Source organism: Danio rerio, chromosome 25, assembly GCF_052040795.2.
Source record: "Danio rerio strain M-AB ecotype USA chromosome 25, GRCz13ab, whole genome shotgun sequence".
Taxonomy (NCBI): Eukaryota; Metazoa; Chordata; class Actinopteri; order Cypriniformes; family Danionidae; genus Danio; species Danio rerio.
Window position 1 is genome coordinate 835,001 of NC_141045.1, and position 12,033 is coordinate 847,033.

Genomic DNA, 12,033 nt, shown 5'->3' on the forward strand with positions numbered 1-12,033 from the left:
TAGATTTTTAAGATTTTAATCCTTTAATTTTTCATATTTGAAAATGTTAGTGTGCTGCTGTGCATCCCAGTGAGTGTAATAAGCATGAGTATGCGCATTTTGGACCTGCATAGGTGCATATCACCAACATACTTTTTAAATGACATACATGCCATATTTAATTAAGTTTATCAAGGCAAAGATTTGTTTCAAAACTATTTCTAAATTCAGTTCTAATTTCCATCTAATTCAATTCAATTCACCTTTATTTTTATAGCGCTTTTACAATGTAAATAAATAAATGAGAAAAACAACCAAGTGTGGTCAAAAAACTGAGCACTATAAAACAAGCACATAACACCTAAACAAGCAATTATACATTTGAATATGCATGCAATAAATAATAACAATAATAATAACAGTGGTGGTTCATTCCGCTGTGGTGATCCCTGATTAATAAAGGGACTAAAGCTGCGGTCACACTGGGCTTTTCCTCCAGTGAATAAATGTAAATTGTCAGGAAAAACCTGGTTACAACAGAGCCGGAGTGTGTAATAGTGCAAAATGTGTGTGTTTCTCACCGGGCTCCAGGCTCCGGTCTGCCAGGCCGCACATTCGGGGAGTGTACAGCTGCCCACCGCTGAGGGTTTGGTGTTGGGGTCACATCGCTGCTCACTCAGACGCTCATCTCCCAGAATGCACTGCACCTGCCGGTGTCGCACACCCTTACCACACGTCACCAGACACTGTAGTGGACAAACACAGATTCACTGTAAAAGAGTTGAATTACTATAGTCTATGCATTAGTGGTGTAACGATATTTAAACCAAGCTGAAAAAATCTCATCTAGTGATGTCTACCTATATAGCTCTCCTAGTGAACCGAGGTTATAAAGGAAGGAAATTAACCCGTCGTCATCTCCTCAGCCTTAGTGATCCAGCAAATATCCACTCATCTCTCAGAGAGCGTGAGTTCATAAATTTTGTCATTAAGTTTTAAGTCACATGAGACGAAATGAAACTAAATGGAGCGAAATGGAACGTGATGAAATGTAATGCATCAAAATGGAATGCCACAAATAAAATGCAATGAAATGAAACAAAACTGAGTGCAACGAAAAAGCAATGAAATGTGACAAAATGGAACATGACAAAGCTTAACAAAATGAAGGTAGTGAAATGAAATGAAAAGCAATGCAACTTAGAAACGCAATTAAATTTAACAAAATGGAATGCGATGAACAAAATGGAACTAAAAAAATGAACATTATGAAATTATATATAATGCAACCTGATGAAATGTAATCCAACGAAATGCGTCAAAATGGAACAAAATGGAACACGGAGAATGCAATGAAACGGAAGGAAACACAATGAATGCATTGAAACATAACGCGATGAACGAAATGTGACAAAATGGAACACAACGAAATAAAACAAAATGGAACACAATGAAATGAAACTAAATGGAACACTACGAAACGGAAACATAATGAATGTAATGAAATGGAACGCGAAAAACAAAATGGAACAAAATTGAATGAAATCGAATGTGATAAAATGTAATGCAATAAAATGAAACGCGATTAAATGTAAGGAAATGGAACACGACGACTGAAATGGAACGCAACGAAATGGAACAAAATTTTATGAAATCGAATGTGATGAAATGTCATGCAATGAAATAAAACGCGATGAAATGTAAGGAAATGGAACAAAATGAATGAAATCGAAAGCAACAAAATGGAACAAAATGAATGAAATCGAAAGCAACAAAATGGAACAAAATTGAATGAAATCGAAGGTGATGAAATGTAATGCAATGAAATGGAACAAAATACAAAGTGACTAGATGTAATGAAATGGAACATGACAAAATGGAAACACAATGAATGTAATTAAATGGAACGCGAAGAACGAAATGGAACTCAACGAACTGGAACAAAATGGAATTTAATGGAACTTGATAAAATGTAATGCAACAAAAGGAAATGCAACAAAATGGAACAAAATGCAAAGTGACTAAATGGAATGCGACAAAAAGCAATGAATTGCAACAAAATGGAACGTGGTGAAATGGAACGGAATGCAATAAAACAGAATGAAACACATTGAAATGTAAAGAATTGGAATGCGATGAACAAATGGAACGCAATGAAATGGAACAAAATTGAATGAAATGTAACGCGATGAAATGTATTGCAATGAAATGAAACGCGATGAAATGTATTGCAATGAAATGAAACGCGATTAAATGTATTGCAACGAAATGAAACGTGATGAAATGGGACGGAATGAATAAAACAGAAAGAAACTCAATGAAATATAAAGAAATGAAACACCACGAATGAAATGGAACGCAATGGAATGGAACAAAACTGAATAAAATCGGATGTGATTAAATGTAATGCAATGAAATGAAACGTGATGAAATGGAACAAAATGCAAAGTGATTAAATGGAATGTGACGAAAAAGCAATGAAATGCGACAAAATGGAACACGACGAAATGGAACAAATGCAATGAAACTTAATAAAACTTCATTTCATAGCAAATGAAAATGTACCATACTGTACCATGGGTCCAATACCATGAACTAAACAAAATCACGGTATTGGTGTATCAACACACACAGACTATGCATTGTGATTTAGTAGTATTGAGTCAAGTAATTAAATTACAGACAAAGCAGGAAGAAAGGCTATTTAGATCAAAATTGAATGATGTGTTCAGTAATTAAACACTATTAAAGCAGCTTCCCCAACACTGCGGTGTAACAGTTGATCGTCATTGTTCCAGTACCTCACTCCATGTGCTGGCGGTCCAGTCGGGGCAGGGTACATCACTGCAGGGTTCGCTCAGGACTTTCTGCTGTGTTTCACACTCGCGCTCCACCAGCCGACGACCCAGATTATTCATGCAGATCGCCTGACGCGTACGCACGCCACGGCCACAGGTCTTGGAGCACTAAAAACACAATAACACTGCTTTAAATAAGGAGGACACTTCTGAGATTTTGCTCTGTTCTGCTTCCCTTTGTATGGGTGTCATTAATCAGGGGAAAGCCCCATCCACTATTGCCAATCACTCCATCTCATTAGCATAAACAACAGCCCTGAGTGAGAAGCAGCCGTCTGTCCATTAACCATTAGAGTGTTTGAGCTGCTGAAGATCATGTCAGCATAGACTCAGAGGATTATAGATGTGGAGTTTTAGATGAACAGAGACAGGAGCGACATAGACTGACAGAAGCATCAACACACACTGACCAATGACAACATGCAGACCTGACCAGCACTCACAACACAGCTAGTGCTGCTGTACATCTGTCGCTATTGTAGCTCCACCCTCTTCTGAAAAGAGCACTGTCTCATTTGAATTTAAAGCGACAGTCACCAAAACACCACAATTTGGATCAAAGCTTAAAAGTGGTAGTTTCAAAGAGTTGTACGTATGTGAGTGTGTGTGTGTTTGTGTGTGTGTGTGTGTGTGTGTGTGTGTGTGTGTAACCTGAGTCCAGCTGCTGTACTGCCAGCTCTTCTGCAGACAGTCTCCATGGCATCCCTCTCTGCTCTGTGGTTTGTTCAGTTCTGCGCAGGATCTGCTCTCCACACGGTCACTCTGCCTCTTATTCAGACTGTAGCGCAGACACAACACATCAACCGTACGGTAACCCGGACCACACTTACTGGAGCACTCGCTTCTGCCTGCCACATGCCACCTGACAAATAAAAAAACATTAAAACAGAGTTTGATGATTTATTAAACTTGAATATTAAATATTTTTTCCATTTTGTTACATTGTTAACATTTAATAATATAACATATTTATAAGACCTAATATTTTAAGACATTCTTTAAAAACAGTCTAATTCAACTTTTAAAACATTTTCTAAAACTTCCGATAAAAGTACAGGGATACATTATATTCTAGTTATTTAAATATGAATATTACATTCCCAAAATCAAGACAAATTCTCTAAAAAAGTACACAAAAATAACTAATACTAAAATAAAAACTAATAAAAGTTACATATTTACATTTTATAAAGTGTTTATTTTTAAAACATACATACATTTTATGCTGTTGGAGCTAAGTTTTCATTTTAATTTGCTTTAAATCTTAGTTACCCAATTAAAAACCTAAAACACCAAAAATAAAAACAACTTAAATAAGCATTTTTGGATCTTAATTCGGTGCTTGCAGAAGTTGTGCTAAGCGTTTAACTTTTAACCAATCAGCATTGTGTGCGTCAACGTTTACCTGAGTTCACAGTCAGTATTGCAGGGCTCCATGGTTCCTCTGGGTCGAGGCAGGTAATCACACCTCTGCTCCGAAACCACCAGGTGATCACTTTTACGAACACACACAGCCTTACGCCGCCGCTCACCTACACACCACACACACAAGCACACACAAGAATATGTAAAAACAAATAAAACCCCCCCAAAAAAGCATGGGTCCATCCAAAACCAAAAGGGAAGCATCACCGTGCCATATGCAGACTTACTAATAAACCAGCAGACCAAATGACATGATAATAGTTTTCAATTACATTCATATATATATATATATTTAGAGGATTTTTACAGTGGAGTTTATAGATATAACATTTGCACCGATTTATATAATATTTTCATCTTTTGCAAGGCGAATTTATTATTATAATAGTATATATAGTACATTCTGATTATGATTGTGTTTTTTTCTCCAACCCAGCAGCACTTGCATATACTCAACTTGATAGCTTTATCACTCTCTTTTGAAGGTTTTTACTGTAGGGTTTGTAGATATAACATTTGCACTGATTTATATAACATTTTCTTATTTTGCATGGCAAATTTATTATTTTTGCAGTATATTCTGATTATGATTGAGTTAATCTCTCCACTTCAGCAACACATGTATACACCAAACTTTATAATTTTATTCATAACTATCTTTTAAAGGTTTTTACTGTAGGGCTTGTTCAAATAACATTTGCACTGATTTATATAACATTTTCTTCTTTTGCATGGCGAAATTATTATTTTTTGCAGTATATTCTGATTATGATTGTGTTTATTTCTCTGTTTCAGCAGCACTTGCATATACTAAACTTGATAGTTTTATTCATATCTCTCATTTGAAGGTTTTTACTGTAGGGCTTGTAAATATAGCATTTCTACTGATTTATATCACATTTTCTTTTTTGCATGGCGAAATTATTATTTTTTAAAGTATATTATGATTATGATAGAATTTATTTCTTCACCTCAGCAGCATGCACATACACCAAACTTGATAGTTTTATTCATAACAATTTTCTGAAGGTTTTTACAGTAGGGTTTGTACATATAATAATTAAACTAATTTATATAACATGTTATTCCTTTGCATAGCGAAATTACCCTTTTTATCTATATTTGTTTTGTTTTGTTTTTTACATTTTTTTCTGATTTATTATGAGATTTAAAAAGATATTGAAAATCCCCACAGTAAAAACATTAAACTTTTATATGCCAACAAAATCAAACAAGAATTTTGGAACTAGATTAATGCAATGTTCAGATATTTTAAGCCTCACATTGACATTAGCGGATAACCACATAGACCAAAATAGAAGATTGTGGTCTATTCTATTTTCATAATTTGGAAGAAAAATATGAGTATGGTGCAGAGAGAACATCTGAAACACACATTTAACTTTTAATGTAGTTTTGTGATGTGATTTTTTTTCTTTTTGTGCCTGTAGACTTCAATTAAGTTCATATCTTAATGGTCATTCTCTTGAGATTTTTCTCCACTTTAGCAGCACTTGCATACACCACACTTAACAGATTTATTCATAATTATTTCCGGAAGGTTTTTACTGTAGGGTTTCAACATATAACATTTGCACTGATTTATATAGCATTTTCTTCTTTTGCATGGCGAAATTATTATTTTTGCAGTATATTCTGATTATGATTGAGTTAATCTCTCCACTTCAGCAACACGTGTATAAACCAAACTTAATAGTTTTATTCATAACTATCTTTTGAATGCTTTCACTGTAGGGCTTGTAAATATAACATTTCCACTAATTTATATAACATTTCCTTCTTTTGCATGGCGAAATTATTTTTTTTACAGTATATTATGATTATAATAGAATTTATTTCTTCACCTCAGCAGCATGTACATACATCAAACTTGATAGTTTCATTTATAACTATTTTCTGAAGGTTTTTACTGTAGGGTTTGTACATATAATATTTGGACTAATTTATATAACATTTTATTCCTTTGCATAGCGAAATTACCCTTGTTTATCTATTTTTTTTTTACTTTTTTCTGATTTATTATGATATTAAAAAAGATATTGAAAATCCCCACAGTAAAAACATTAAACTTTTATATGCCAATAAAATCAAACAAGAATTTTAGATGTAGATTAATGCAATGTTCAGATATTTTAAGCCTCACATTGACATTAGCGGATAACCACATAGACTAAAATAAAAGATTGTTTCCGAAAGGTTTGACCTGTAGGGTTTCAGCATATAACATTTGCACTGATTAATATAACATAAATTCTTTGCATGGCAAAAAAAGCATTTTTGGAGTATGATTTATTATGTGATAAAAAGAGATATTCAAAATCCCCACAGTAAAAACTTCCAGCATAAATACAGCAACACAATCAAACAAGAATTTTGAGTCTAGTTTTATGTTGAGATTTTCACCTTGACATATGCGACTGCACTCCTGCCACGGCCCTGACGGATCCCATATAAACTGCTCCCGCTGCTCCTCAATGGGAATACTGAAGGAATATCTGACATCTGGATTATACAGGTTTCCTACACACAGAACCTAAGATGACAGGAAAAAAAAAACTCTCAGATGAGCTCATTTCAGTGCTATTACACAGCTCAACACTGCTACACAACATAATTTGTTAACATCTTAACTAATGTTTGAATTCACTGTTGAAACTGATATATGATATCTGCATGTTTTAAAAAGTTTGTCAAGATAATTCCAGGTTTATACAAAAAAAGTAGTGAAAAAATCGTATTCAATGCTGCTATGATTAAATTAAACTATTACAAATTGCTTTAATTAAAATAACGATGAAAATAGTTTGAAACTAAGAAATGGTGCTTAACTAATAGGCAAACTAGCTGAAATGAAATTTACTTAAGTACTAAAAATAGACTTAAATATGTAAGATATAAAAAACAAAAAGTACACAAAATACTAACCAAAACTGCAAACAGATGTAAACATTAAAATAAAATAGCATATACTGTATATACACAACATTGTTTTCATCTTACATAATCTTAATTCTTATGTACTACGAACCTTTGAAGCATATTCCTAACTAAACACAGCGAAATAATGTGAAAGATAAGATATTTGATTGGTAATCTGGTTTTCTGTCATGTGACACTGACGGTGAAGTGTGATTGGTTCAGTGTGGTTTTGTGTGACACTGATGGTGAAATGTGATTAAATCGGAGGCCAGCAGGGGGTGTGGTCTTGCCTGCAGCACGAGTTCCTCCTCGATGCGCTGTGTACAGTTGATTCGCTCCACCGTAGTGTTAGAGCCGCTGTACTCGATCTCTGATCCCTTAAAGCTGATTTCCCTTTTAAACATGGACACTACGAAGTTCCCGTTCAGGAGGAAGTTCGACTGACTGTCAGAAAGAGCTGAGAGGAGGAACAATAGGTCAAGATCAACATCTCACTATGCAACTCTCAACCGCAAATAATCCATTACTAAATACAGAAACTGTTCATTGACAGCTATTTCTTACAATGCAGATCTGAAATCTGCTTTACTTTTGGTGTGTTTCCTACAGTGTGTGTTTTTGTGTTTGCAGTGAACTGACCGAGGTAGTTGTCGTCTTCTGGTAATCCTGAGTAGCTGACCTGCTTTATGTCGATGTTGGTCGCACCCGCAGGTATTCGAACCACAACATTATAACCTTTAATACAAGAGAGGAGATGAGAAAAAGCAGACGCCCATGAGGAGAATGAGGAGAAATAACAGCAGATCTTCACCGTATTGTGCGTTGTTGAAGGTGCCGGAGAGCGTCTTACAGGATGAGTTATCTCCTCCACAAACACCACACTTATCATTTCTGGCCTTCGAGTTCAGAACGTGGTCACAGCCTGCTTGCTAAGAGGCAAACAGATAAACACGTACTGTAAACTATGGCATTTAAATGGATCACCCTAAAGTTTGATCTCAATTTCCTTTAATTAAACACACACTGAACTGATCATCAGTGGAGTCATAGAGCATGTGTAGTTTGTGTTGAATATAAGAGTGTATGTTAGTGTGTGTACCCTGCAGAGTCCCTGCACACAGATGTCGTAAGTGTCTGGTCCACACGGCGTCCCGTCCACAACACGATCCCTCAGCTGATAATAGGCCATCGTCCCTGCGGCTCGACAGAAGAGCTTACAGCGGTCCTTCATCAGAACTGATACACACACACACACACACACACACACACACACACACACACACACACACACACACACACACACACACACACACATAATAAAATAATTAATACATTCCGTCTGTACAGTGTGTATGCCTATTCAAAAATACTATAGTAATTTATACTAAATACTGTAATGTCTTTGAACCATACTATTGTAAAGTACATGTATTGGTTTGTTGTGATTCTATAGTTGCTATGGTAACTAAACTACAATAATTGACATTGTAATGATTCTATAGTTGCTATGGTAACTCAACTACAATAATTGATGTTGTGGGGATTCTATAGTTGCCATGTTACCTCAAATATAATAATTGATTTGTTGTGATGATTCTATAGTTGTTGTTGTAACACTACAACTACAATAATTGATGTTGTAATGATTTTATAGTTGCTATGGTAACACTACAACTACAATAATTGACATTGTAATAATTTTATAGTTGCTATGGTGACTCAGCTACAATAATTGATGTTGTAATGAATCTATAGTTGCTATGGTAACTCAACTACAATAACTGATGTTGTAACAATTTTATAGTTGCTATAGCAACACTACAACTACAATAACTGATGTTGTAATGATTCTATAGTTGCTATGGTAACTTAACTACAATTATTGATGTTGTGATGATTCTATAATTGCTATGGTAACACGACAACTACAAACTGATGTTGTGATGATTCTATAGTTGCAATAGTAACTCAACTTTAAATATTAGGTTTTGTGAGGTTTCTATAATTGCTATGGTAACATGACAACTACAATAATTGGTGTTGTGATGATTCTATAGTTGCTATGGTGACTCAACTACAATAACTGATGTTGTAATGATTCTATAGTTGCTATGGTAACACTACAACTACAATAACTGATGTTGTAATGATTCTATAGTTGCTATGGTAACACTACAACTACAATAACGGATGTTATGATGATTCTATAGTTGCTATGGTAACACAACTACTATAGTAATCTATCAGTTGCGGTAAATGTATAGTTGCTATGGTAACAGAAATTATAGTAATTAACCTGTTGTGTGACAAATTTGGAACTCTATAGCAAAATTAGTAGCAGTAGTAATTACTACAACATATACTGTATTATTATAATAGTGTGTGTGTGTGTGTGTGTGTGTGTGTGTGTGTGTGTGTGTGTGTGTGTGTGATACTCACTGCCGCTGTATTTGGGTATCCAGCGCACAGACGCTGGCAGGCCGTTGATGTTGAAGTGTCTGTTGTTGAACTGTGAGCACTGCTCCTCTCTGAAGTCTCTCTGTCCTCGAGGACAGGCATCTGTGTTGCAGGAGCGAAACTTCATCCTGCGGCCCACACAGAAGCGCCCGCCGCTCCTTGGCCTGAAGAACACACACCATCAATCAATCAATGACCGTTTCTGAAGCAGAGCGATCAATACATCAGTAAATCAATCAATCAAACAATAAATTATTGATGATCAGTAAAGCAAATCAATGCTACTATAGCAACTGTAGAATCACCACAACAGATCAATTACTATAGTTGTTGTGTTACCATAGCAACTGTAGAATCACCACAACAGATCAATTACTGTAGTTGTTGTGTTACCATAGCAACTGTAGAATCACCACAACAGATCAGTTACTATAGTTGTTGTGTTACCATAGCAACTGTAGAATCACCACAACAGATCAGTTACTATAGTTGTTGTGTTACCATAGCAACTGTAGAATCCCCACAACAGATCAATTACTATAGTTGTTGTGTTACCATAGCAACTGTAGAATCACCACAACAGATCAATTGAAGTACTGTAGAGTAGTATGGTTCAAAGGCACTACAGTGTTTAGTCTAAATTACTATAGTATTTTTATATGGACACACACAGACAGAAGTTATGATCTTATGATTCCACTGTTGATCAGTTTAGTGTGTGTTTAATTAAGCCATCTGCAGTGATGCGTGTGTGTGTGTGTGTGTGTGTGACTCACTCAGGTTTGTTGCAGTCTCTGCTGCTGCTGCGTGTTCCTCCTCCACAGGTTCTGGAGCAGACGCTGTACGGCCCCCAGGGGCCCCACTCACCATCCACCGGCTTCAGGTCCTGCTGCTTATTCACACACATGCCGTGCCTGCAGTACTACACACACACACACACACACACACACACACTACAGTATAAATGATAGTATCTGCAGTATTATCTGGTATAAAAAAGTTAATAATGAAATAAAATTGTGGAACATGTAAACATCATCATCATTATTATTTTGTCTGTGTTTGTGTGTATATTTATATGCGTGTGTGTGGATTTATGTTTTTTGTGTGTATGTTTGTGTGAGTATTTAATGTCTTTTGTTCTGTGTTTGTTTGTATGTGTGTGAGGTTTTGTGTGTGCGTGTGTGTGTGTGTGTGTGTGTGTGTGTGTGTGTGTGTGTGTGTGTGTGTGTGTGTGTGTGTGTGTAATATTAATACTATTGTGTGTATGTGGAGCTTTTATGGCATGCTTAAAATAAAAAAAATAAAAAAACATAAAAGCATCATGTCAAACTACTTTCCTACATGTCAAACTACTTTCCTGTGTGTGTGTGTGTGTGTGTGTATCTGGGCAGTATTTCGTGTCTCAGCAGCACAATCGGCCTCTGAACAGGAAGAATAATTATAGTGAGAATAAGAGAATCTGAGCTCGTGTTTCGGCGCTCATGACTGCTTCATTCATAATGCTGAGTGTGATATACATCTCTGAATATATATGGTTTCTGTCTCCTCTGATAAACACACACACACACACACTCGTTACACAACAGCGTTCGGCTGGAATTTACCATTACAGTCATTACAGTCTGGAGTCTGGCAGCAGCAAAACAGAACACACAGAATTAATAAAATATAATTTAAAAAATTTAATAAAATTTTAAATAAAATTAAAAAATAAAATGAAATAAATAACAATAAAAATACAATAAAATTAAATTAAATAAATAAAATGAAATAAATAAAATCAAAATGAAATAAAATAAATTAAATTAAAATAAATTAAAAATAAAAATAAACATAAAAATAAAATGAAATAAATTAAATAATATATAAAATAAAATGAAAAAATTTAAATTAAAATCTGTAATAAAACAAAAGAAAATATTTAATAAATTAAAAATACAAAAAAGTACAAATTATAAAGAATAATAAAATTGCAAAATCAAATTGTAAAATCAAATAAATTTAATTTAAATAAAAATCTAATTTAACTCAAAATGAAATAAAAGAAAATATATTAAAAATAAAAGAAAATTATCAAAAAGAAAAGAAAAATACAACAATTACAAAATAAAATTAAATGATAAAATTAAATTAAACCATAAATAAAATATATAATAAAATAAAAATAAATAGTTTCATAAAATAAGATAAAATTTATATAAATAAATAAAATTAAACATTTATTACAATATGCAAAATTATAATAAATTACAAAATAAATTAAATGTGTAATAAAATCAAATGATGTTTAACTTTAAAAAACAAGAAAACTAAATGTTTAATGAAATAAAAGAAAATGTTCAAAAAAATATTAACAATAAAATAAAATAAA

General features: G+C 34.0%; 1 protein-coding gene across 3 annotated transcripts in view; it reads right to left on the reverse strand.

The window, feature by feature from the left end:
- The window catches only part of LOC101886654 (A disintegrin and metalloproteinase with thrombospondin motifs 20), a 148,276-nt gene that overhangs the window by 29,981 nt on the left and 106,262 nt on the right, over positions 1 to 12,033 (reverse strand). For all 3 annotated transcript variants that reach the window (XM_087311336.1, XM_087311334.1, XM_087311335.1), the window contains 11 exons: positions 10,436 to 10,581; positions 9,642 to 9,823; positions 8,302 to 8,438; positions 8,014 to 8,131; positions 7,842 to 7,937; positions 7,493 to 7,659; positions 6,687 to 6,816; positions 4,243 to 4,369; positions 3,489 to 3,699; positions 2,781 to 2,945; positions 561 to 725 (listed from right to left, as the gene is read on the reverse strand). In XM_087311336.1, coding sequence (XP_087167462.1) covers positions 561 to 725; positions 2,781 to 2,945; positions 3,489 to 3,699; positions 4,243 to 4,369; positions 6,687 to 6,816; positions 7,493 to 7,659; positions 7,842 to 7,937; positions 8,014 to 8,131; positions 8,302 to 8,438; positions 9,642 to 9,823; positions 10,436 to 10,581 — 1,644 coding nt within the window. The remainder of the gene's footprint in view (positions 1 to 560; positions 726 to 2,780; positions 2,946 to 3,488; positions 3,700 to 4,242; positions 4,370 to 6,686; positions 6,817 to 7,492; positions 7,660 to 7,841; positions 7,938 to 8,013; positions 8,132 to 8,301; positions 8,439 to 9,641; positions 9,824 to 10,435; positions 10,582 to 12,033) is intronic.